General features: G+C 58.4%; 1 protein-coding gene across 5 annotated transcripts in view; it reads left to right on the plus strand.

Moving 5' to 3' along the window:
- RGS3 (regulator of G protein signaling 3) overlaps positions 1-25,960 on the plus strand; it is a 76,295-nt gene extending 50,335 nt beyond the window's left edge. For 4 of the 5 annotated variants that reach the window (XM_079324078.1, XM_079324079.1, XM_079324080.1 and 1 more), the window contains 7 exons: positions 1,364-1,486; positions 15,256-15,891; positions 19,243-19,316; positions 22,848-22,949; positions 23,861-23,922; positions 24,517-24,683; positions 24,772-25,960. In XM_079324078.1, the coding sequence (XP_079180204.1) occupies positions 1,364-1,486; positions 15,256-15,891; positions 19,243-19,316; positions 22,848-22,949; positions 23,861-23,922; positions 24,517-24,683; positions 24,772-24,957 (1,350 nt within the window). In that variant the 3' untranslated portion in view covers positions 24,958-25,960. Of the gene's footprint in view, positions 1-1,363; positions 1,487-15,255; positions 15,892-19,242; positions 19,317-22,243; positions 22,766-22,847; positions 22,950-23,860; positions 23,923-24,516; positions 24,684-24,771 lie in introns of those variants that run through there. The other variant, XM_079324082.1, reaches the window with a different exon arrangement.
- Positions 25,961-26,364: the final 404 nt, after the last annotated feature.

The raw sequence follows: 26,364 nt of genomic DNA on the forward strand, positions 1-26,364 counted from the left end.
TAGGGGATTTTGGATGAAACATGAATGAATTCCCATCCAATGCAAACAGTGATTTAAATGGTGTGACTAATGAGCATTTCCCCTTCTGCCTGTGTTATGTCTCTGAAGTCACAAAGCTTCAGGTTCTCTCTGACCTTTCTGGGAAAAAGCAGCTATTGGGGACCTGCCCTACTGGAAGGAAATTGTAGGGGGAAATCAAAGGTCTTTTTTATGGCCCTTAGTGAACTGCTCTTTTTCCTTTCTTTGCAATCTGTCCTGAAGTTGTGCTTTTTATTTTTTTTTTTTTTTTTTCCATCTTCCCATCTGGCCACTTAAGGAGATGATCCTACCTTGGGCATTTTGGGACCCTTTTTTATAAAGTGAAACGTGCAAAATCCCAGTAGGCAGCAGATGTTATAATGCTTAATTTTGAGCATGAGAGATAAGCAGTTGAAGGGCTGGGAGAGAGCTGCTGAGCTGCTTGGTCAGAAAGTTCCTTAAGTGAGTGAGATCTAGCCCAAAGAAAACTTGTCCAAGAGGAGAAAGATGTGTGCAGGGAAGGGCACAAGAGGAGGTGGGCTCAGCTGGGATAACTTCCCATCATTTCTCTTAGTTCCTTCCTTGCTGGATGTTGCTACCAGACAGTGTGTGACCAGAACTGGAGCTTCATCCCCAAATTCATCCTGGTGTTTGTTAAGTGAGGAGCAGGATGGGGATGCTGCTCTGGAGTTTTATCCCCAAATTCATCCTGGTGTTTGTTAAGTGAGGAGCAGGATGGGGATGCTGCTCTGGAGTTTTATCCCCAAATTCATCCTGGTGTTTGTTAAGTGAGGAGCAGGATGGGGATGCTGCTCTGGAGTTTTATCCCCAAATTCATCCTGGTGTTTGTTAAGTGAGGAGCAGGATGGAGATGCTGCTCTGGAGTTTTATCCCCAGATTCATCCTGGTGTTTGTTAGGTGAGGAGCAGGACGGGGAGGCTGCTCTGGAGCTTCCCTGAGCTCTTCTTCCCAGCCCCACCCAGCCCAAAGGCTCTTGTTCTCACCAATTCATGCTCTGGTGCCTCATTAATGTTTGCATGTGGCAAAGAGCAGTTTCCACCCTCGGTTTCCCCTGCAGAGGCTCAGGGTGCAGGGCTGCCTGTGCTCTGCCCGTGCTGTCCATGCTGCTCATGGAGGCGCAGTCAGCTCCCCTGCACCACTCTCTGTCTCTGGAGGGAGCTGATTTCCAGTCTCTCCCACTCTCCTGTGTCAGGGTGCAGGACAGGGATGTGAGCTCTCCCCTCCTCTGCTGTGGTGTGTGGGGAGTGAGGAGTTTGCAAACCCAGGCAGGGCCTGCGACACACAGCTAATGACCTTCTCCCTGCCTGTGTTTCCTTTACGTCAGAAGTCGGAGTGCTTATTAAGTTTGGAGGCTTACTCCCAGGAGCAGAAGAAGAGGATCTGCTGGTGTCTGGCTGAGAACATCACCAAGCAGCAACATCCAGGAGCAGCTCCCACGGAGAGCAAGGTAAGGAGGCAGGCGGGAGCAGGAGATGCTGCCTGCAGCATGGCAGCGATGCTCAGCGATGCTCCTGCAGGAGGCTCTGCAGGAGCTCTGGTTTGCCAGCTGGGGAGTGAGTTTGGATTCAGGCACTGCTGCCTGCAGCTTCCTGCCCTGCCTGGGGAGCAGTGGCTGCATTTGCATCTGCTGGCTGGAGCTGACACCTCCCAGCATCTGTATTTGGATATTTGGACAGCTGAGGCTCTACTAGCCCGTGGCCAGCCTGCTCTGAGAGCTCGCCTCTGGGGCAGGACTGAGAGCAGAGGGAGAGCCTCAAGCTGTGATCTCTGGGTGCTGATGAAAAGGCTGAGGTCATGGGAGTAGTGGGGCAGAGATTTGCCCCTTCTGTGCACTTGGGTGGGCTCAGGTGTTTGATCCTGATCCCGCAGATGTCCTCAAAGCACAGAGGGCTCATTTGGAGAGTGCTGTTTTTCATGCCCAAAGGCAGCCCCAGCACTTTTCCCACACTGAAGAGCTCCAGCTTGGCCCGGGAGTGCTGGCTCAGCAGCTCTGGCAGAGAAATGCATGTGTGGAGGGCTCTGGGACTCTGCCACACACCCTGCTCTGTGTGGGTGAAGGGAACACCCTCATCCTCCTCTCTGGGGCTGGGGCTGTCCCACGGAGCTGTCTGGGACACTGGCAGTCTCTGCTGGCTCGTGCTGTGTCAGGTTTGGGTTGTTGGTGAGTGACACTGCTGCGGGAGAAGAGAAACCCCTGTGCTGAGTGTTTGAAGAGCTGTAAGTGCTGCAGACAGGGATTTTGGGGTAAAAGCCCCAGATCCCTGCCCTGGCTGGTGCAGGGAGGTGGAGCAGCTCCTGTCCCTGTGTGGGTGCCTCTCCAGGCTGGCTCCAGGGCAGGGCTCATCCTTGGATCCACAGCACGGCCGGAGCCGGCGCTCCCTGCCCAGCCCTGGAGCTGGGAGATGCGGCTGTGGCTCTGCAGCCTCCCAAACTGGGTCAGCACAAACATCTCCACAGGAGACAGAGCCTCCAGATTCCTTTTCCTGCACGTTTCAGGCAGATTAAAATAGCAACAGCAGCACAAAGCCTGAGAACCTCCTTACCAACCAAAGCTCTGACTCTGAGCGGCCCCGGGCAGCTGATTCACGGAGGTGACAGTGCTCAGCCAGCTCCTTCTGTCCTGTGCTGCATCTGCCTGGCACAGCCCCGTGCCAGGGCAGGGCATGCCAGCCCCAGGACATGGGGGCTCTGCTGGAATCCATGGCATGGGGCTGCCAGGGGTGGCTCTGTGCTCAGCTGGGTGTGATCCTGCCTTGGGCTGGGGATCATCCTGGGTGAATCTCTGCAGGGACATTTCCAATCCGAGTATCTCAAACCAGTCCTAAAAAGGGGAGTCATGACAGGAGCTCTGGGCTGTTTGGGCGTTTGGGGCATGGTGCTGTTTGCCCTCCCCAGCCCAGACTGTTCGTGGCAGGGTGTGGGGCTGTGCTCAGAGCAGGGCTCTGGAGCATCTGCTCCCCGAGTTGTGGAAGGAGCCTGGCCACTGCACAGGTGAAAATGCACTCCAGAAGACATCATATCTCTTTCAAAGTCTTTTCTGTGCCCCAGTAGCCAAGAGGGTGTTCTTTGGGTGCTGTGGAGAGCCATCATGGGCTCTCCAAAGTCGTGACAAAGGGGGTTCGTCTTGTCTTGCCAAAGCTGAAGGAAATCCCACTGGTGGGGTGTGGGGCCAGGAGGGAGAAAAGGAGAATGACAGCAGCTACCAGGTACTTTAAACTGAGTTTATAGCACCTTCCCACCCCAGCAAGGTGTAAAGTACTCAGGATGCAATTTTAATGCAAACCTAGTGTGAAATGCAAGAAGGAGCAGGGAAGGAGATCCCAAGGGATGGGGGAGGGTGCTTGGGGCAGGGTGGGCACGGGGCTGGGCAGGAGCCTGACCTGGGAGAGCTGCAGCTGGGGCTGTGTCCAGGCTGTTTGACCAGGACAGACCTCTCTGGGGATGCCAGATCAGTGGGAGGCAAGAGCTGGGAAAATCAGCTGCTTCTTGCAAGGGAGAACTGATCCATTAGCTTGGCTTACCAGTTATTTGATACTAGGGCTATTTAGGGAAAAAAACCCAGTGTCTGTGCTCTGTGAATGGACAAATTAAGCTGGAAATATCAGCCTGGCCAGGAATCTGATTTGCAAAGCCTTCAAAACTGCTCCAGCTCAGCAAGAGGCAGCTCATGTTGCTGTGGCCACAGTGTGGCCAAGGGGCTGTGGGCTTTGCTGTGGGGTGGGCAGGAAGGGCCAGCACAGCCTCGGTGCCAGCAGAGCTGAGCCCTGTGCCAGCTGTGTGCTGGAAAAGGGACACTGGCCAAGCACAGAGCAGCTCCTCAGGAGCCTCCCTGCTGTGCAGAGATCAGATTTTGGAGGTTGAAAACCTCCTGTTTTTCAAGCCCCCCCTAAGGCCTGCCTGGGTAGGGCAGCACTAAGGGCAGGAAGGTCCCTGTGGCTCAGGGACAGGCTCTGCAGAGCTGTCACTGCCTCTGGCAGTGCCTCTGGCAGTGTCCCCAGGGAGGATGGTGTCAGGCCAGCAGGATGAGCCCTGCAGGGCTCCGTTGGCACTGCTGCTGTCAGAGCTGGTTTTGGAGCAGAGCTGCTGGTTTCTGGGGGACCTGAGCAAATGCAGCATCTGCTTGTGGAGATGGAGGAAGAGAAATCCATGAGGGATGCAGCTGTGATAGTCCAGCCCTGCTCCCAGTGGGCTTTTCCTGCCAGAGTCAGTGCAGGAGGAGCTCTGGGGACAGCGTGGCTGTTGTGGTCCAGCTCTCTGTCCCCAGTGTCTGGGAGATGTGGTGCAAATGGGACTCTGCTGCCACTGTAAGACTTGGCTGAAGTTCCCTGAGCTGCAAACCCCCCCTGCCAGCTGCAGCAGCTCCCAAGAATTACTCCGTGGGTATTTTCTCCATCTGCAGAGCCTTCTACCTCTCATCCTTGTGTCCAGGTGTGCTCTGGGATGCTGCTCTCTGCCCTGTGCCTGTGCACATCCCCAGGGTGAGCCAGCTTGGAGCAAACCTCCCCAGTGGGGCTGTGTGGAGCCTGGAGCCACAGCCATGGCTGTGCTTGTAGCAGAGCAGCTTTGTGCATTAACTGAGTTAACCCTGGGCTGGGTCTGACCATCAGTGCTGGGACCCCAGCAGCTTGGGATAATCCTGACTGAAGAGAGGGCAAACTGCAGAGCAGGGGCAGGGCAGAGCACAGGGAGCTGTTCAGCTGCTTTGACTGCCAGGGAAAAGATGCACAGCCCAAACCCTGTGTGTAAAGGACCTGCTGCCACCGTCTGATTCTCACTGCTTGTTTCTTTGTGTCTTCCACACTCAGAACGGCTGATTACTCTTCCCTTCTGGCTCCGTGACCTGAGATTACCTCGGAGATGATGGCTGGCTGTATCTGAGAGATGCAGATTATCCTTAAGCTAAATAATTACGGACACTCTGTGGCGTGGACTTTGGGAGTCCAGGACGGGTGCTCCCGTTGTTTCCCGAGGGAGGTGGTGGATGCCCGGCACGTTCCCAGCCTGGCTGGGAGCAGGCGTGGATGACCCCGGCCCTTCCTGGCAGCGCTGGCTCCGGTGCTGGGAATGAGCGGCCGGGGGGGACTGGCCGGCCCCTTCCTGGCCTCCCCCTGCTCAGGAAGGGCAGGGCTGTTTCTCTCACTTATTTACAACGTGCTTGTCAAGTGCGAGTAAATGAGCTGTCAGCGAAAGCAAACAGTGTGTGATGGAGGGCTGATTGAAACCAGGGCCGGTGGGCGGGGGGACAGCGGCTCAGTGCGGGTCACGCCTCTCCTGCCCCATCCCCTGCTCCTCTTCCTCATCCCGAGCACCCTCGGCACCCACCCTGCTGTGTCTCCACAATCCTGCTCCTTGGCACCCCCTGCCCCAGCAACTCCCTCCTCCTTACACGGGACACCTCCCGAGCCTTCCTTGCACATCCAGCACCAGGCACTGGGACAGGGCTGTGACCAGCACTGGGGACAAGGCTGTGAGCAGCACTGGGGACAGGGCTGTGACCAGCCCCATTCCTCCCTGTGTCTCATAACAGTTTAGTCAGAGTGTGATTAGCTCTTCAGTGGGGAAGATGGGAGGATTTTTGCACCTTATTTTTTTTTGGCCGAAGTCTTTCCATTTTGGGCTGGGAACCTGCTGCCCCAGCTGTGCCAGCTGTGCTCCAGGGGGTTCTGCTCCTCTGCTGCTGTGGGGCAAGACATAGCCAAGGGTGCACCTGGATCTTCATCACAGCCTTTCCTTCCACAGCACCAACACGAGAGGCTGGGCAGGGCTAGCACATCACAGCAGCACCTGGGGGGCCAGCCTGAACCTGGCCACACCCTCCAAGCACCGAATTGTGCTGTCAGGGGGCTCAAATAGGGGAGAAACCTTGAGGGTGATTCTGTCCCAATGAGAGGTAAAGCACCAGCTGGGAGGACGTGCAGCCAGGTCACAAAACCAAAAGAAGATCTTGTTGCACTGTTCCATGCCAGGGAGTACAGCCCTGGGCTGGGAAAACTCATTACTGAGGAAAGTCAAAGGCTTCATGGATTTGTGAGGCTGTGGGACCAGAGATGCTCTTCCTCTCTGAGTCAGGCTCCAGTTCAGCTCTCTCTGCTTAAAAATCTGGAGGAAGCTGTCCATTCTTGTACAGAGTCATGGAACCACACATTGGTTTGAGTTGGAAAGAATCTTTAAAATCATCCAGTTCTACCCCTCTGCTATGGGCAGAGACACCTTTCACTGTCCCAGGCTGCTCCAAGCCCTGTCCAGCCTGGCCTTGGGCACTGCCAGGGATCCAGGGGCAGCCAGGGCCTTACCCCCTCTATAGTAAAGATTTTTTTCCTAATTTCTGTCCTAACCCTGCTTTCCTTCAGCTTAAGGCCATTCCCTTTGTCCTGTCACTTCAACCCTTGTCCAAAGTCCCTCTCCAGCTCTCCTGGAACCCCTTTAAACACTGGAAGGGGTTCTAAGTTCTCCCTAGAACCTTCTCTCCTCCAGGCTGAACAGTTGCACATCAGTTGGCTTCTTGCCTTCATTGCAAGGACGTTCCCAAGGCCCCAGGAGCTGGGATGTGCCTGTGGGGCTGGGCTGGGGTGGGGTGGGGTGCTGACCTGTCTGTCACCTCTCCTGAGCCCTGGGTCACTGAACCCTGGCTCCCCTGGCCTCACTGCCCAGCCCTGAGGCTCTTGGTGTCGTTCCAGAGGCTCCCAGCACCCAAGGCATGGGAGGAGGTGTTGGAGCAGATGGGCCACAGCTCCCCTGGCTTTGTTCATGTGTTAGCTGGGCTCTGAAGCCATCAGCAGAGCAGAGCTCTCCCCTCCAACAAGCAGGGCTCCCTTTCTCCGGGAGATGTTCTCCCAGTGCACCCAGGGAGCCGAGCATCCCCTCACCCCCTCCCCAGCAGGAAGGCTCGGGGCTGCATGAGCAGCTGCCAACACTTCCATCCTGGCCAGAGGCAGCTCTGAACGCTGCAAAGGCCAATCCCCAGAAGGGCTGGTGAGAGGCAGAGCGCCGGCAGGAGCGGCGCCGGCGGGGGGGAGTGAGCTGAGCTGTGAGATCATTTCACAGGGTGGAGAGGCACAGGCTGAGTGCTCTGAGCAGCGCTGCTGGCGTTTAGTGAAGGTGCTGGAAGTGCTTTGTTGCAGCTGCCAGGCTGCAGCCCTGCTCTCCTGTGCCCAGACACCTCCTGCTCGGGTGGCTGCTCCTTCTCTTCCCTCCCAGGAAGGCAGGGGAGTGTGAGCGTGTGCTGGGCAGTTTCTGAAGTCAAGTTCAAGTTACTCTTTGCAAAAGTTACCCAAACCCTGATATCTCTGCAGAGTCAAAGGATGTATTCAAAATTCCTGGCAAGGGGTTTTGGGTGTTGATGCCCAGAGTGGTGTGGAACTGGCAGGCACAGCTTCATCCTGCCCCCATGGCACCCTGGCCCTCCATGAGGTGTCCTGCCCTGGAACGAGCACCTTCCTGCTGCAGCAGCAGGGCAAGGCCACCAGCACCCTGCAGGAGGGCTGTGTGTGGCTTTGGAGCCACCAGTGTTGGGTTTGGGACCATTTGGGATTCCTCTCTCCTGTGTGTGGCTTTGGAGCCACCAGTATTGGGTTTGGGACCATTTGGGATTCCTCTCTCCTGTGTGTGGCTTTGGAGCCACCAATGTTGGGTTTGGGACAGTTTGGGATTCCTCCCTCCTGTGTGTGGCTCTGGCCATGGCCCTGTTGGAGGCACTCACAGCAGAGCTGCTCTGCCAGGTCCTCTCCTCTCAGTGGATGTTTCCTTCCAGTGATCTCTGCTGGCAGCAGGAACAAGTTTCAGCACTAACTTCATGGTCCTGTGAAAGTGGTATTGGGATGAGTCCTTCTTAGTGGATCTGCAGTGGCTGAATGCATCAGGCTGGTTGTCACCTCCCTCATCCTGCCCGAGGGACAGAGCTCTGCTCCTGCCCATAATGCTGCAGAGATTCCCCTGCTGAGCAGCACTGAAGGGAAAGGGTGCTGAGAGCTGTGGGCTGAATGGCAGTGACAGAATCTGCTCCTTCCTCCCCCTTTCCTACCACTCTGGATTTTTACTGCCAGGGATATTTATGACCCAGACATCATCTCACAGCTCTGGGTCCCCTGGCACTGGCCCTGCAGTGATGAGGCTGCAGGCAGCAGCTAAAGCCTGGCTCAGGAGCTATGCCCCCATCACAGTGGGCACTGAGCAGTGGGGTGGGCACATTGGGGTGGTGGCTGGGTCATTCCTCACTGAGAGGGGCTGGGGACCCTCAGGCTGGGGGTGCTCTAAGTCTCAGGGACATCCAGGTATTCCCAGTGGCATCCCACAGACCTGCAGCCAGCCAAGTGGCCAAGAGAGGGAACAGGCACAAACCCCACCAGCTCCCTTCAGCAGGGCAGGCAGGATGGGAGCTGAGCACAGCTGAGCATGGCTGTGCCATGTCACTGCTGTCCATGGTGACAACGTGTAGCTGAGCTCATCTCTGTCTCCAGTGAGACCAGGGAGCTTCCTGTGCCACTTCCAGTGCCAAATTTCTTGTGCCACTGTAAAGCTGTGCCTACATGTGAGGCAGAGGAGGCAGCACAAGTTTTCTGCTCCATCCCAGGAGCATTCACATGGCCCAGAGTCCATGCTGGAGGAGAGCTGAGCACAGACTGTCACTGTGGCAGCGAGCACCCATCAGTGAATGGTGGCTGTGGGGCACATAAAACCAGCCCATGTCTGAGAGTGGCTGTGCACACACCCCTCACTGTGCTCTCTCTCTGGAACCTTCAGGACAAGTGTCTCTGTCAGTGGAGTGTAATCCTAGCAGCAGAAATGCCCAGCCAAGGCAGTCGGGTCCCCAGCCCCATGTGCAAGGGGGTGTCGTGAGAGGGCCCTGGCCTTGCAGGAGAGGAGGAAGGGTGGATGGCCATGCGTGGGCTGTTCCCTGGATGGACACCATCCACCATCCTGCCTGTTTATTCTCCCTGTCCTTGCCCATTAGGGTCGAGCTGCTCACAGAGGTTGAGATGCAAAGGGCAGAACGCCCCATTGCAGAGCGTCCCCCACCTCAGAGCCGTCACTTTGGGGAGAAAACCCCACGAGCAGCGAACTCGCAGCAGAATTTCCTTAGGCAGGAAGCGCCGGGATCTCCGCGCTCGGTGTCGCTCGGGGGCAGGACAGGGCAGAAAGGGAGCGCGGCGCTCGCAGGGGGATGCACGGCCCTTCCTCGGGGCACAGCGGCCGTGCGCTGCTGTCAGCAGGTAACAGCACCTGCAGGAGAGCCGGCAGAGCCAGAAATAGCACGAGGGGCACGAGGGAGCCGTGTCTGCGAGAGGCTGGGGCGGTTTCAGCCGCCGCCTGACACGGACATTAATAACAGCAGGGCAGAGCCGGAGAGCCGCAGCCGAGCGTACATGGCGGGGCCGGCGGAGACGGCGCTCGCTCGGCCCGGGGGATGCAGCTGAGAGCCCGCGTTTGGTACGTTCCGCAGGGCAAGATCGCAGCCTGAGGGCCGCGCCTCGGCTGGGCAGGACCCGGCTCGGGCTGAGGAAGCGGCACAGGGCGTGAGGAGCGCGGATGTCCTTGGGGATCCGGGGCACCCGCTCCGCTCCTGCCCTGCTCTCTCCTGGGGAGCCTGTGGCTCCTGCACGGCTCATCTGCCACAGGCTGGGCTTGAGGCTCGGTAAGGTGCATCCAGGAGGAGCGAAGGGGCGTTTGTAGCGCGGGGATGCTTTGAGGTTATCTCCCAAATTTGGGCTGTGCACGGCTGTGCCATCGACACAAGTGGCTCTTGCTGTGGGATCAGCATTGCAATGTGCCCACAATGTGGACTTTCTGCTCCAGGACTTTTGCATATTTTTGGACACCTGGACTGGCACTCGGGACCATCCAGCAGGTTCAGCCTGGAATTGCAGCGGTGGCACGCTCGGAGTGGCGCTGGGGATGGAGGGCACGGGTGGGATGGGTTGGGATCCGGAGCCGGCGCTGCCGGAGCCGCTGCGGGTCGGGGCTGCGGCGGGGCCGAGCCCCTGGTGACGGCGGCGGGAGGGCTGGACCCGGGTCGGTCCCGGCTGGTCCGGGTAGTGGTGGCACCTTCAGCAGGCGGTGACACCGAGCTGCGGGGCGCAGGCTGAGCCTGCAGCCGGGCTCCCCTCCTGCCCTCGGGTGAGCGCCGACCCCGCTTCCCGCTGAGTCTGAGGAGCGGCGCGGGGCTGGGGCTGGGGCTGGGGCTGGGCAGAGCCCTGTGCGCTGGGAGTGTTCCCGCTGGGAATGCGGCATGGCGAATGGGATTTGTGCAGGGATCCTGCCGCGCTTCCTCCCTCGAGCAGGGCTCCTCCTGCCAGGGCTGGGGCAGCTCAGGGCCAGGTTTTGAGGGAGTACAAGCATTTCCCCCTATCTGTACCTCCACCTCGCTGCCTGCCCCAGGCACTGCTGGCGCTGCTGTTCGGGTTGGTACACCCGCGCTGCTTTTGCTGTTACACTAATTGCTCGGGATCAATTATTCATTGTGCAGTAATGAAGCAGGGAGAGGGTAGGAACCCGGCTGTGCAGAGAGCCCTGGCTCTGGCCGGCCCCACAGAGGGTGAGAGTAGAGTTCAGGGAACCTCGTGAGCACTTTCACAATGACTCCCACGAAAATTTTCTCAAGTTTTGGTAGTTCTGCTTTGCATTTCTGGCTTTGCTTCCTTCCCCTTAGTCCCGTGCTGTGCATTAGATGCTGTTCCTTGTAGCTGTGAGCTTCCTTGGTTCTTAGTTATCACTATTTAAATCCCTGGGGGCTCAACAGTGTTTCACACTGAGAAGTTTCTGATCTGGTGGATCTGGGCACAGTTCATCCCATGCTAAAAACTGAACTTGTAAAATATTTTCCTTCTGCTTTAGGAAGGATCTACTTTGAAAAGATTGCTGTTTCCCTGGATGATGTAGGTGGTCTTTTCCCTGCAATCCAGCTGATGTGGGGTGGGATGTTGCCTCCAGCACAGGGAACCCACTGCTGTCTGCGGCTCTCCCAGAATAACCCTGGAGAGAGAGTTGGTCTCATTCCCATGGAGTGTAATGCTTTTGGGGACAGGTGAGGCATCTCAGTCCTTTGAAGGGCAGCAGGAGCCAGAGAGGTTCCCCATGGGACACAGGGAGGATGGAGCTGCCATGGTTGGGGACAGCCCCAGGATTGGCTCTTCCTGTGCCATCCCAGCAGCTCTGTTCAGTCCTCCTGAGTGACAGTATAGCACATCCCGTGCTCTCCTGCTCACATCCATGTCCAACAGCCTGCAGGGACTTCCTGCTTTTCCCAATTCCTGGTTTTGGCTGAGGAGGTATCTGGGTGCACAGCAGCTCTCTGAGCTGTGTTTTGCCTCCTCTTCCTCAGCATCACCACAAAAGAAAGAGAAAAACCTGAGCATCCCCATCAGGAGCCAGGAAAGGCTCAATCAAAAGTTCCTGTGGCCAGGCATTCCTTGAGCCACAGTGGCTCCATGACTGAGAGGAGCAGAGGCTTTGAAATGAGAAGCTGAGATCTTAAAAACTCAAAAATCCCTGACCTCCCCTTGCTGGGGATTCCTGGGAATGCCACAGAACTGGCACTTCTGGCAGTAGGAGAGCTGGTGGCACCAGGACAAGGGCAGGGCAGGCTTCAGCTCTCAGCTGTGCTGTCTCCAGCTGTTCTCCCAGCTGGAAGTCCCAGCTGTGGGCCACCAGCAAGGCCACATTATTTAAAGACATGCTGGAGAAGTCAAGGTTGTGCTGACTCTCATTGAAATTTTCTCTGCTGGTGAACTGGAACAATCCTGGATGTGAGCAGCAACTGAGAAAAATGGAGGTACAGATCAAGGAGCAGAGGGTTTGCAGTTCTTCTGCCCTGTTTGGTTTCAATAAAATAAAATAAAAAAAAAAAACTTGAAAAAACTTCATTTTTGAGATAGTGAGTGATCCTTGAAGGCAAAGAGAACCCAGGGAGTGGGTAACAGGTGCAAGTTTTGAGGATGTTGGAGCAGGCAGGATAGTGTTGGCTTTTTTTTGGAGTGTGTTGATATTTCTTCAATGAGGAGATCATCCTTAGGAACTCTCTTGCTGTTGCTCTGGTCTCAGACCTATTGTCCTCCTTCCCTAAAATGACCCCAGAGAGCCATCCTGGGCTTTGAAGGCAGCTCTTGCTTCTGCTCTCTTTTCCCTTTCTCAGGAAATGCTGCTTGGCCTCTCAGTCAGATAGAAACTGGGGGAGTGAAGTGTGAGATCCCTCAGGGAGGATGGAGTAAATCCCCTCGACCTGCCTGGATGCAGACAGGAAAACCCAGATGCTGGGAATGGCAAAACCAATTTATTGAGTGCAGGGGAAGATGCAGATGGTGAAAAAAGGGAAATCTGCACATGGAGGTCAGGGACACCCAGATGCTGAGAGCAATGAGACCAAGGCATTGAGAATGGAGAAATCCAGATGTTGGCTGCTGACTCCTGAGCTGCTGCAGCAGTGGGAGCATGGAATGTTTTGGGTGAGTCAGTGAGGAAGGACAGCAGCTCCTTCAGACAGCACCAGCACTGGCTCCACTGCTGCCTCCTCCAGCAGCCCTTTGGCCACATGAAGTGGTGAGAAGGTGTCAGCCCCCCTTGGGTACTGGAAAAGCTGCTCAAGAGCTCCAGGGAGAGCTCAGAGCCCCTGCCAGGGCCTGAAGGGGCTCCAGGAGAGCTGGAGAGGGAATTTGAACCAGGGTCTGGAGTGACAGGACCAGAGAAATGACTTCTCACTGCCAGAGGGCAGGGCTGGATGGGATACTGGGCAGGAATTGTTCCCTGGCAGGGTGGGCAGGGCTGGCACAGGGTGCCCAGAGCAGCTGTGGCTGCCCCTGGATCCCTGGCAGTGCCCAAGGCCAGGTTGGACACTGGGGCTGGAGCAGCCTGGGACAGTGGAGCCCATGGAAGGGGGTGGGACAAGATGGGCTTTAGGTCCCTTCCAACCCAAACCATCCTGTGAGTCTATGAAACCTGGTCCATTCCCATCCCTGAGGTCCCCAGTCAGCTGTGGGCAGCAAGGTGGCCTTGGCTTTGTGCTGGTGAAGTCCTGGTGCCCCAGGGAGGGGCAGCTCTGTGGGCTGGCAGTGATGGCATTGCTGCCTCTCCTCCCCTGTCTCTCCCCAGCCCAGGTGATGCTGAGCAGAGCTCAGCACTGTGCAGACAGGGTTTCACAGCCGTGGTGATGCTCTCAGCCCGAGATGGAACCAACTGCTGCTCATCCCCTCCATGCCAGAGAAGAGCAGCAGAGGCTCTGATTGAATTAGTGTAAGGATTTAATTTAATCCCCAAATGTCTCTCATTTTAAAGGAGCCTGCTCATTTCCTTCTAGGACCTTATCAGATGCAGGCACCCAGCAATGTGAGCAGCAGGACTGGGCAGATAGGCAGTGTTGGGGGTAGGGCTTTGTGGGGAGTGACTCGAGGGCTGTGTGGGTTTTTCCTCTAATTATTTCATGAGATAATGATGACAGTGATTGCAAGACAAATAAACCATCAGCATCAGAGAGGCACACGCTGGTGCAAATGGCAGCCTGGCATGGCAGGGCTGGGAACATTCCCTTCTTACAAGGAATTACTGTGTGGGAGAAGTGGAACAGCCCCAAGGATGGGCTGAAAGGAGCATTTCTCTGTGCCTGACACCAAATCCGGCTGTTTCATGGATGGGGAAATGTCATGAAGGGACCAAGCACATCATGGTCTCTGAATTTTTGTCTTCAGACCCACTGGGGGAGTTCAGGTGATGCTGAAGTGCAGCTGAGGGGAGCCAGGCTGGGTGGGCAGAGCTGGTGCTCTCTGTGCTGCAGGTGTCACAGGGACCCTCTGGGTGTGACAAACCAGGACAAGGCACAGCTGGACACAGGGGAGCTCCTGCCCAGCTGGGCTCCAGCATTTCCCTGGAAACCAGCCCAGCTCTCTGCCCCCTGAGCTCAGGCAGGTGCTGCTGGGCAGTGTCCTTGCTGTCCCCTCTGTGCACATGGGGCTTACACCCCCGGGGTGTTTCCTGGAGGTGACAGCAGCTTTTGCAGCCCAACATCTGCACACAGCTGCCTGGGGATGCCCAGGGGTGGTTATCAGCTCTGTGATCTATCACAGCTCTGTTATCTATCTCTGGGGGATGAGGGGTGTCCAGCAGCAGGGTGGCTCTCCCAGGGTTGATGTCACAGGGGATACAACCTCTGTTCTCTCTGGGTGCCTCCTCCCAGAGGGATGTGAGGCTGGATGGGTTGACTCCTGCCTTTTGAAGCTGAAGTCAATTTATACAGAGGGAGTGTCTTTTTTAGTCACCGGGTTTGTGAAAATGCTTGGATATCAGCTGGTGATACAGTGACTTCTTTTCTGGGTGACTTGTTAGCTGGGGGTGGTCCTGTGGAATAACCCCTGCCCCAGGAGGGAATTGCCTCCTAAAGAGAGGATTTTTCTTTGCTTTGGTATTTTTTTCCCTGCTGGGTTGGTTTTACCCCTTTGGTTTAGACAAAAAAAATCACACAGGACCCTGCTCTGGCAGGGGAGGACTCATCACAGGCTCCCCCTGCTCACAAAAACAGCCTTGGAGGTTTTTTCCTTTGGGCTTTTCCCTTTGAGAGGACAGAGCTTGCTCTGGCCTTATCTAGCTGAAAAGAAACCTAGAAAAACCAGCCCTAAAGACTTAAAACCCCGACAGGAGTGTCTGTAGTGGTAGTGTAGTGGGTTTTTAGGGCTTACCCAGAGCCACGGGCTGAGCTGGGGCAATGCAGAGATGGGCAGAGCCCGGTGATTCCCTTTGGCATTTGATAATGTGGTGCAGGAGGGGCCAGAGCTGCTGCACCAGCTGCTGGGTTTCTCTGCAGCCCTTGGGGGAAATCCCTGCAGGGCAGCAGCTCCCTGGGGACACGGGGTGAGGATGCTGTTACAGCTCTGCCTCTGCGGCTGGAACCAAGCCGGGGGTGGCATTCCTCAAAATCCCTGGCATTCCTCAAAACCCACCGGTGCTGCAGGGAGCTGGAGGGGAGAGCTGAGTGCCACCACCCCACTCCTGCCAGCTGGGGAAACCTGGTGTTCCCGGGCTCAGGAGCAGGAGTGGGTGCTGACAGAGCAATGGGTGACTTGGCACCACCTGGGGACGTGGGGACGGTGCCATCCCACCCCAGCAGAGCACTGAGTTGTGCAAATCACTGCCAGCCTTGTAGGTGGGGAGTGAGGAGGTGAAAGGCTCGCCAGGAAGGTCGCCAGAGAGATTTGGGGTGCTTCTGCTTTCATCCCTGTTTATCTTCTCCTCTGGCAGATGCTGGAGACGGACGCCGAGCAGCCGGGGCAGATGCACCCGGAGGATGGGAAGGCAGCAGCGGGGGCCCCTCCGGCTGCCGAGGCAGCGGCTGTGGCCGAGCCCCGGGATGCTCTGGGGGCCACCCAGGCTCCTCTGCTGGTGGAAAAGCAGCCGGTGGCCACCGCAAAGAGAGAGGAGCAGCCCAGCTCCCTGGCAGCCTTTGTCATCCCCGAGCTGCGGCTGGACAGCACCTTCAGCCAGAGCGCGGCGGGCAGCGCCACGGACGGCGAGGACGAGGAGGAGGACGAGGAGGAAGATGAGGATGAGGAGGAGGACGAGGAGGAGGAGGACAGCGACGAGCAGTACCTGGACAGGAACGAGCTGAAGCGCAGCAGCATGATCGAGACAGCCGGGCAGCCCAGCTACACGCTGAGCGTGCAGGGCTCGCTGCGGCGCCGCACGCACAGCGAGGGCAGCCTGCTGCAGGAGGCCAAGGGCCACTGCTTCACCTCCGACACCACCCTGAACTGCTCCGACAGCCCGGACACCGCCGCGCGCTGGGCGCTGCCCTCGCCCCGCACCCTCAAGAAAGAGCTGGTCAAAAACGGCGGCTCCATCCACCAGCTCACGCTGCTCTTCTCGGGCCACAGGAAGGTACGTGAGCCGCGGCTGGCCCTGCTGCTGGGACAGCTGCTGGGTGGAGGTGTCCTCGCATGTGGCCCCGTCTCCATGACCGTGGCCTTCTGAGCGGCCAGGAGGGTTCCCTGTCCCTGGCTCTGGGAGGTGCTTAGCTCAGGGCGTGTCACCCCAGCAGCGCTGGGGCCATGGGTGGCCATTCCCAGCACTGCATCCACACCCTGCGGGTCCCGTGGCCTGGGCAGCCTCCGTCTGCTGGGACTGGAGCTGGCAGAGGTGCACCCGGGCATCTGTGCTTGCACAGGACTGCTCCCAGCAGCAGAGGAGAGAATCCCTGATGACAGTCCCCAGTGTGCAGGGGGTGCCTGCAGCAGTGTGAAAATCTGCCCCCACCAGCCTTCTGTAGGGCTTTGACCACTGTGGGGGTCCATCTCATGAGAAAGCTGTGGTCAGCAGTGATGTGTGACCCCAGCATGCAGGAGGAGCAGCAGAGGCTGTGCCCAGGGAGCTCTGCCCAGGGTTGCACTGGCCTGTGAATCCCAGGGGTTTGGGGTGCTTCCTGAGCCCCCAGAGCAGAGCTGGCCCTGGCTGTACTAGTCCAGGAAACGAAGTGCCACTGCAGAGATCATTCATGGGAAGTGCTGCTGTTCCCATTCTGCCCAGGGTGCTGAGAATGGCCCCTGGCCCCAAACTCTGCTCTGCCCCACTGAGCCCCCACCAGCTCCATCCCTGCCTCAGCTCTGGGTGCTGCTCAGGGCTCTGGGTGCTGCTGCCTCAGCTCTGGGTGCTGCCTGGGGCTCTGTGTGCTGCTTGGGGCTCTGGTGCTCGGCACAGGATCACAGTCCATTGCTCCAGGGTCATGTTCCCAGCTCAGGACATCGTTTCAAAGCTTAGGACCATGTCCTGCTGCTTGGGATCACCTTCAGAGCCACATTCTGCTCCAGAGCAATGGGCACCTTGGCAGGAGAGGTCGCTGCAGACCCTGGGGTTAAACCTGTGCTGGGTTCACCCTCTTCCTGTCACGCTGATGCTGCCTCCTGAAGAAATATTTTGGGCTCAGAGTCCCTGACCAGCTGGTGGGAGCCCTTCCCGGGTTACAGACTGCTGGGATGGGGCTGCTTTCCGCAAGGGAGTCCAAACTCTCCTGGAGACTGATGCCAAAAGTTGTGTGCGGGAGGCGATGGGGGGTTCAGACCCGCCCTGTCCCGAATAAAGAAGAGCCACCCTTGTGTCAGGGACACGCTCGCTGCCTGTCGCACATGCGAGGCGCCGGCCGAGAGCGTCCGTGAGCGCTGCGGTGAGCAGCGCCCTGAAGGGGAGCTTAGAGTGCCGCTGTGTGTGCGGCCCCGAGCCTGCAGCCCTGCAGCGCTGCAATACCGAGCCTGCAGCCCCGCAGCGCTGCAATACCGAGCCTGCAGCCCTGCACTGCTGCCCGAGCCGGGCGGGCTGCGTGTCCCTGCCGGGCACCCCGTCCCTGCCCCGGGGAGCCGCCCCCTGCTCTCATCCTGTGGATGTTTTCCCACAGAGGTGAACGGAGCTCCTCCTGCGTTAAACTGTTCTGCTGCACGTTAGACTGGGATTGTTGGGGCAGGGATTGGGCAGCCTGTGCCGGTGGGGAAGGCACTGTGGTGGCTGCACCTCCTGTAGCTCCCAATTCCAAGCCTGCAGCAGCTCTGGCTGCCTGGAGCCTAAATCCCTGCCCATGTATTCTCCTGGGCACCTCTGCCTGTTCCTACTGCCTTGTTCTCTGTTCCCACTGCCCTGCTCCCACTGGTCTGCTCCCATTGCCCTGTTCCCATTCCCCCATCCCCCCATCCCCCCATCCCCACTGCCCTACTCCCACCACCCCATTCCCACTGCCCTGTTCTGATTCCCCTGTTCCTATTCCCCTGTCCCCATTGCCCTGTTACCCTTGCCTCTCTCCCACTCTCCCATTCCCACTGTGCTCCCATTGTCCCTCTCCCCTTGCCCTGCCTCTCCAGCTGCCTCTGGAGGGTGTGCAGCACTCAGGGAAGCCAGACACGAGGCTGAGCCACTGTGGGACTGGGCTACACTCTGGAAACACTTTTATTGGTCTGTGCCTTTGAATAGCTCAATGAAGCCTCCGAGCTTTTTGGAGCAGGACACTGATGCACAATTCCCATATGGAATTTCCCCACCAAGCTGCCAAGCACTGGCAACACCTGCACCCGGCGGCCTCGGCTGCAGGGCCATCACATCCATCAAGGTTCTTGGTTACTTTCCCATCTGGGAGTTTTTCAGAGGGGCTCATTCCACAGCGCTTTTTAACACCATCGTGCCCGGTGTGCCCCCCCCTTCCCGCGATGGGGCCGGGATCTGGTTGTTTTATGGGGCATTGTAGGGAGTTCTGGGACTGCTCGGGAGAGCTCTGCTGCTGCCTTTTGTCCCCGAGCACGGAGCCTCTCCGGACAATGGCAGGAAGCCCGGCCAGCCCGTCTGCCGCGGCCGGGGCGGCCCGGGGAAGGCGCTCGGCGAGGGCCGCATTGTTCGGGGCCGATAAACTCCGGAAAGCCGGGCGCAGAATGGAAGGAAGTGTCCGAGAGCTCGGGCCCGGGGCTGCGGGGCTGAGCGCAGCGTTCCCACGGCCCGGCCGCGGGGTGATGATCCTGGAGAGCGCCCGGCAGCCCCGGGAGCACGGGATGAGCTGTGGAGGGCTGGATGGGCGGGATGCGGGGCGGGATGCAGGGCTGGCCGTGAGCATCTGCAGCGCTCAGGAATGCATGGAATGCTAAAGCCCCCGAGCTGTGGTGATCCCAGCAGCGTCTCCCTGCCTGCTGCCAGGCTTTGTGGCTCTGAGGCTGTGCTGGTGCTGCCCTGAGCTCAGGCACATCCCAGATCCCCTTGGTTTGTCCTGGAGCAGCGGTCAGAGAGCAGACTTGTAAACTGCAATGATATGATTCAATTATAGCTGAACTGTTCTGATTTCTCCTGCCTGGGGCACTGCTGGGAACTCCTGATTGATTTCGGGTGCCCAGCCTGGTTCTGGGGGGCTCTTGGGGGGTGGCAGGATCCCTCTGCCCACTCAGCATCGGGACAGGGGATGTGAGTGTCCTCCCTGTAGAAGGTGCACTGTCAGCACCTTGAACCCGGAGGGTGCCTGGGCCGTGAGGCTCCTTGGATGCTCCAGGAACACCGTGGGCTGAAGGGTGAGTGAGGAGAGGGAGGTTCCTGTGTCAGGAGCTTGTCCCGTTTCGTTGCCATCATGAGGAAGGGGCCCTGTGTGTGCTGTGGGTCTGGGCTGTGGTGTGGGGACCGTGGGGATGCTAGCCCTGCTGGTTGGTGACACAGAGTGACACCGTGGGTGTGTCCTGATGTGATGACAGACACTGTTCTTCTGTTCCCCCCCAGCTGAGTGGAGCAGACCCTGAGTGCAGCTGTGACGAAGGAGACGAGAGCTCCCGCAAGAAACGCAGCAGGAGCCTGTAAGTGTCAATCGGGGGTGGCATCAGGGTGTGCCAGGGCTCTTTGTGGGGTCAGACACCTCAGCCAAGCCCTGCTGGTACCAGGAGCTCTTAGGATCCCCATCTTTCCCCCCTGACTTTTTCCAGCAGCAAAGCCATAAACTGGGGTGCCACTTTGCATGGATTGTTTCCATGGAGGGTGGTGGGGTGTGCTGGGGGCACTGCCCAGCCCAGCTGGGAGCATCCCCTCCCACCGTGCCCGGACAGGGGGAAGACACCGGCTCTTGGGGAAAACAGCTTGCCCGGGTTCAGGGAGAGGACATAGAAGCAGTGAAATCTGAGCTGGGGGCCTCCTTCCCGCTGGCCCCATGCCGGGAGGAGGAATGGGGAGGTTTCCCACCGCGGGCCAGGCTCAGCCCTCGCCGCACATCTGTGGCAGCGCGGTGGGAGCAGGGGCCGCGGGGACCCCCGAGGGACACGGGCAGCCCCTCTGCTGCTCCCGGTAAGGCTTCGAGGTGCCAGAAAGCGGGTGCAAGCAAGGACAAGGCAGCCGTGGCCTTTGCTGTCCTCAAACACAGCTGCAGCTGAGGTGGGACAAGCACACGAGAGAGGATGCTCGGGAACGAACTCCTGCAGAACGCGGATCCAGCCGGGTGCCAGGGCCACGGGGTGCCCGTGGCTGTGTGCCCGGTGCCCTGCGCCACGTGTGCCGGGCAGGTGGAGGAGCCACACGTGGTTCGAGCGGCTCGGGGTGCGAGGGGGCTGCGCTCGCAGTGCCCGGCCCCGCCGGCTGTGCCAGCGAGCGGCACTGTCGGCCCGCGCTGCCGCATCGCCGCCGCCTATTTTTAGCTCTTTTTATTATTTCCCCCCCCAGCGCTGGAAATGAAGTCCTTGCAGCAGGGACGTCCCTCCGGCCGCGTGGCAGCGGCGGGGGAGCGGGGCTGGAGGGGGAGGCTCGGCCCCCCCGGTGCGGAGCGCTCCGCGCTCACCTTGAGCCGGCGGGGGATGGATGCTCCGGGGAGCGCCCGGCAGCGCCATTGGCTGTCCCGCCGGCTCCGCGGCTATTTATGGTGCTCGGGCCGCGGGCCGCCACTCGCTCCTCTCACGGCCCCGATGTACCACGCCATGGTGGACTTTTCCGAAAAATACCTGGAAAGGTAGGACAGCCTGCCAGGTAGGGGGATGTGCTGCCCAGGGATGGTTTGGAAGCAGCACGGGGTGATGGTGCTGGGCCTCGTGGTCATGCTGGGGTGCTGGGGCAGATCACTTTATAGAGGAAACTCCGGAGTGAAACCAGCAATTTTAAAATTGAATTAATTTTCCCGTGGCATTCACTGTGCAGTGTAGCTGCAGCTGGAGGCTGTGCCTGCCCGTGGCTGTCGCAGCCTGGGTTGGTGCCACTCCTTCTTTGCAAGGGTGTGCGAGAGGAGCAGCACGTGGAAGTTGGGGAACTTCCTTAGGAGGTGTTTGCCTGGTGTGTTCCAGCTGGAAAATCCACTCAGGAGCCGGGATCACCTGCCTGCTGTGGGCCAGCTGGTCCTGTGCCAAGGGCTGTGCTGCAGAGGTGACCCACATGTGCCACACAAGGGGTGCTCAGTGCCCTGCCAGCCCCGTGAATGCTGTCCTGCTAAAGTGGGAACACTGCTGAAATTGTTGCTTGAGGCTGTGTGGGATGGCTCTCCCGTGTGCTGGCGGGTCCCCAGCTGCCGGCGGCATTGGCAGAGCAGTGATGGGAGGCAGATGGTGTTTGGAGCAGGAGGCTCCGTGTTTGGATCCACTTTTCCCACATTAGTGGGTGCCTGGCAGCAGCAGGACGTGTGTCCTGCTGGGATCACAGCCCAGGGGGTGTGAAGGCAGTGAAACTGTCCGTGTCTGTGAGGGTATGGATGGCACCAGAGACTGGAGGGAGCAATTGCCCTCTACAATAATTCTGTGGCTCACTGGACTGAGCCACAGGGTTGTTGCAACTCTTTTGTTTTCCCCAGTGTTTCTGTGTTTTACCCTCCTGGGACTGGAGAGAGCTGTGGGTCTGGAGAACATCACCTGGGGTGGTGCATCCATGCCCTGAATCCCTCGTCCCACTCATGTGCCTGGGCATAGCTTCACAAGGTAGAGGTAGCATCTCTGAGCATCCTTGCTGTGTGACCTGTGGGAGGTCCTGTAGCATTGAATTTGCAGAATCAGAAAGAGCAAGAAGTGAAAACTGAAGCCACTTGCCTAGTGAGATGTTAGATAAGGAGCTTCAGATTTAAAGGGCAGACTCTGTGTGTTGAGAAAAGACTGATGCTCTTAAGTTTTGATAAATACATTATATCCACAGGCAGTGAAACACTCTCTTATGCACTTTATGATGAGATTGAAGATCGTATTTTAAATGGAAGAAATTAAAAACACATATGGAAGCTGTAATTCTTTCCAGTTATAAGGCTTCCAGCCACATGTAATTAAGATAGCATTATACTCGCTTTTTAATGAGCGATAGATCACTGCCATTGGGAGAAGACTGCCAGAAAAGGGAGTGAGAAGCAAGGCCCAAGCGCTAGGAATTGTCGCTGCTGGATGGTTTTTGTTTTTTGGGGGGCGTTTGGCGCCGTCCCGCCGGGTGCGGGGTGCAGTGACCGCGCCGCGCCGCGCGGGGGCAGCACCGCCCGCCCCATCCCTGCCCGTGCGGGGCCGCTCGCGGGGCGAGGGGGGTCCTTTCCCCAAAATTCTGTAAAACTTTGTGTTGCTGCCCGGGGAAAGCGAGAGTGCCATGCCCGTGTGTGCGTCAGGCTGTCTGTCCAGGGATGCTGTCACCCGTGCGCGGGTGACAGCGCGGGGTGTCTTTGCCCCAGTGCCCTGCGCTGCCAATCCCGGCCGCCCCCTTATGGAAATGTCCCCACGGCCACGCCCCACGCGGGCTGGCACCGTCGACTGCGACCACCCGTGGGTGCGTGTGTGGGTGCACCCAGGGCAGCGCTGTCCCCGCTCCGCCCCGCCGCCGGCCCCGCTGCCTTCCCGGGATGCCTGCGCTCTATAAATAACCCTCGTAAATCCTCGCCGTGATTATTTTTCCCCGCCGTCTCTTGAAAGGCCCCACTATCCGCCTCGGCGCTGATTTTTCCACCTTTCCTCAAGTTTCCCCAGCAACGGCAGAGCCGTCCCAAACAGCGGCGGGGCTGACACAGCCTTTACTCACTCGCGGCCGCCCCACGCCGCATTTAAAGCTCAGGGCGCTGAGCCCTCCCACTTCCCGTTCCGCGCTGGCCGCTGCGGGCAGGAGCGCGGCTCGGGGCGGGCGGCACAGCAGCTCGGGCTGTCCCCGCTGTCCCCGCAGCTCGGGCTGTCCCCGCTGTCCCCGCTGTCCCCGCAGCCATGCCCTTCTTCCGCGACCTGTCCAAGCCGCAGCCGCTGGAGTTCCACGCGGAGATGCTGCTGGCGGTGCAGCGGCCGCACTCGGGCAGCCTGCAGCGCCGGCACACCATGAAGGAGTAGGTGATGGGCGCTGCCAGGGGGTCCCCGCGGGGCTGGGGGTCCTCTCGGCCGCCCGCTCACGCTCGCTCTTCTCTCTAGAGCCAAGGACATGAAGAACCGGCTGGGGATTTTTCGGCGGCGGAACGAGTCCCCCGGAGCCAACCCCTCCGGCAAACTGGACAAAGTGCTCAAATCCCTCAAGTAGGTGCTGCGAGCGGGAGGCGAGGATGGGGACGGTGGGAATGGGGACTGTGAGGATTTGGGGACCGTGGGGATGGGGACAGTGAGGATTTGGGGACCGTGGGGATGGGGGGAGTGAGGATTTGGGGTCCGTGGAGATCGGGACAGTGAGGACTTGGGGACAAGCTGTGGTCTGGAGCTCCTCACCTCCAGGAAGACTGTGTTCACCCCGTTTGAGGAGGCTGTGAACAATGGTTTTGTCTCTGGAGGAGCATTTAAAATATTTTTTGGCTGAAAATCTGCTGGAGGGTGAGAGGTCCTGCCTGCACAGTGGCACTGCAGCGTCTTTGGCTGGAAATTTACCTGGCAGCAGCATTCTCCCAGTGTTTGTCTATGGAACTTTAACTGGCCAGAGGATGGCTTGAAAAACCACTTTGCTCTGCAGATGCTTTAGCAGCTGGAGAACAAGCCCTCCCTGCTCTTGCTGCTGGCAGCTTCTCTGGCTGCTTGAATGGAGCAGCTGAAATCCCACTTCTGCTCAGCTCCGCATCAGCTGGAGTTTCTCCAGCTCTTCCTCAGACACCCCAGTGCCACAGCTGCCTGCACAGACCTCCTGAGGTTGGATTTTCTTCCTGCCAGCCTAAAGGCAGCGGTTTTCTTTTGGCAGAGCTGCTGTGGCACTGCCTGGTGCAGAGCCTGGCTCTGCCTACAGCTGCTCTGCTGGTGCCAGTACCAAGGTGGGAGCCAGGGCCAGCCCCCTGGGCACACAGCAGGGCTTTATCCTCTGGAAAGTTTAGCATGGGGCTGATTTGGGAGCTGGGAGCAGCCGTGCTGGGCTCACAGCCTGGCTTTAATCCACTGGAAATGTTTAGCAGGCAGCAAAAGCAGCTTTTGCTGCTGAGCTTTGCCAACGTGCTGTCCTTTTTCCACAGGCCCACTCCCGAGGAAGCGCTCAAGTGGGGGGACTCCCTGGAGAAGCTGCTGCTGCACAAATGTAAGTGTGTGTCCATCCCTTCCACTTGTGTTTGCTGCCAGGGGAATATGCAGACACGTGCCTGGATAAAGCTGGGATTTCCTCTGTTAATCCCTTCCGGTGTTTGGGGATGCACAAAGCAAAATTAGCCTCCTCCTTGTCCTCAACCCTCCTGCTCGTGCCTGGCCCAGGGGGGATCTTGGTGACAGGGGCTGGGGAGAGTTTCAGGTCGGGGCTGCAGCCCCCAGCTTGGGGAGGAGGCTGTGATGCATGTGTGTGCCTGGTTTGGGGCTCTGCAGAGGGTCCATGGAGCAGGAGCTGCTTTAGAACATCCCAAAGATGGGAGAACAGCCCTTCTCAGGCACCCCATCCTACATCAGGCCAGGGGATCCTGTCCCCACTCCAGCTCAGGCTCCCTTCTGGCTGTGGGTGCTGCAGGGGATGTGGATTCAGCCCCGGATGGGCTGTGTTGCTGTGCTGGCCTGGCAGTGCATTGTGCCTGTTTGCACCAGGGGGTTTTTCGGGCAGTGCAGGGCGGTGGTTTGGGCTCTGCAGAGCTGTGGGGCTGTTCCCTGTCTGTGAGCAGCAGCAGAGCTGTGTCCCTGTTCCCCACAGACGGGCTCGCTGCCTTCAGGGCCTTCCTGCGCACTGAGTTCAGCGAGGAGAACCTGGAGTTCTGGCTGGCCTGTGAGGAGTTCAAGAAGATCAAATCCCAGTCCAAGATGGTCTCCAAGGCCAAGAAGATCTTCTCTGAGTACATTGCCATCCAGTCCTGCAAGGAGGTGAGGGTGGCTCCCACGCTGGTGCGTGGCTCCCGGCGCTGTGGCCGCCTGGGGAGCTGCTCAGCAGCCCTGGTTCCTCTGCCCACAGGTCAACCTGGACTCCTACACTCGGGAGCACACCAAGGAGAACCTGCAGAACATCACCCGCAGCTGCTTCGACCTGGCCCAGAAGAGGATTTATGGGCTGATGGAGAAGGACTCGTACCCCCGTTTCCTGCGCTCCGACCTCTACTTGGACATAATCAACCAGAAGAAAGGCAGCTCCCCGCTGTAGGCCCAAGGACTGTCTCGGGGCAGGCTGGGAGCTGTGTGTTTACATGGAATTGGGCAGTGGAGCCCTTCCTGTGCCCCCAGGCCCTACGGACAGGGGCAGCTGGAGGCACCGGGGCCCAGGGGACCCACAGCCAGGCAGGCTGGTACTGCTGCAGCTCCTCCATCGCTGGTACGATGCCTTTGGGTGGATTTAGCAGGAGGGAGCTCCCACAAGACTACTGTGAAGCACCTGCCCCAGCCAGAGCACTGCTGGAAGGTGGAGAGCGAGCCCGGCGCGGCGAGGAGGAGGAGGAGTTCTCGTGCAGGGCTCTGTAAGGGGACAGCAGCGCCGACACAAACACCATCCTGGATTAAAGCCTTGTGAACTGGAGCAGCCCCAGGAGCTGCTGTGCTTCCCTGTGCCGTGGGGCTCCTGCAGCAGCTCCGGCAGGAGCCTGGCGCTTCCTTGGCTCGTGGTGGGTCCCTGGAGCAGCGAGAGCCGGCTCCTTGCCCTGTGCTGGAGGTGTGCAAAGCACCCCCTCCTGCCCTCCCCTGGTTTATTTATTGCCCTCCTGTAGCTGGACACGTTGCTGTGTGATAGGGACCCTGTGTCCTCCCCGTTCCCGAGTTACAAGTGCAATATTTGTGTGTGTCGCGGCCGAGTTCTCCGGCGGAGTGGATGCCTTTTTCTTTTCCCAAGTGTGTAGATTTGGTAAGGCAGCAGGTTTGGTGTGCCAGACCCATTCCCTGGCAGCAGGCCGCTGGGGGAGCCTGGTGTAAATATCAGTGTCTCGATGCCCTGACGACGGAGGGGTTGGTGATGGAGAAAAGCAAACTCTGTGCAGCAGCCGCTCTCCTGACTCTGGATAACAAAGCTGTGTTTGGGGGTTCCTGCTGGCCCTGGCAGGGCAGGCTGCACTGCCTGCCTCCCAGTTTACAGTGCAAAGCATCTCTGCAGCTAGAAAAAAAAAAAACCTACATTGTCATGGTCATTGGTAAATAAAAGGAGAATATCATTTCTTGTAGCTGGCTTTTGTTCGTGCCGTGTTTGTCAGCACTGGTGGAGCCCCCAGCCCTCGGCTTGCTGAGGAGTGTAAAATCCTGTTACTGTGTGGCTAAAGAAGGGAAAATGTGGTTCCATGAATTTCTGAGCTGTTTTTTATATAGGAGCAGCTGCCAGATGCTCCTGAGGCCAGGTCTGGGTGTAGGAGCAGTCTTGCCCAAAGTGAGATTGTTGCCATGGACAGTGGTTGCTGTTAAACATGAACCAGGGAAATGGTTTCTCTGGCCAGGGAAATGCCCAAACACACCAGTGACCTCCTGCAGCTCTGGGTCCCTCTGGGGACACACAAAAAGCAGCAACAAAAAGCTATTCCAGGTCCATGCACAGCTTGGCAGGGATGCTACTCCCCAGCTAATGCAGTGCTCT

Source organism: Erithacus rubecula, assembly GCF_903797595.1.
Source record: "Erithacus rubecula genome assembly, chromosome: 21".
NCBI classification, from domain to species: Eukaryota; Metazoa; Chordata; class Aves; order Passeriformes; family Muscicapidae; genus Erithacus; species Erithacus rubecula.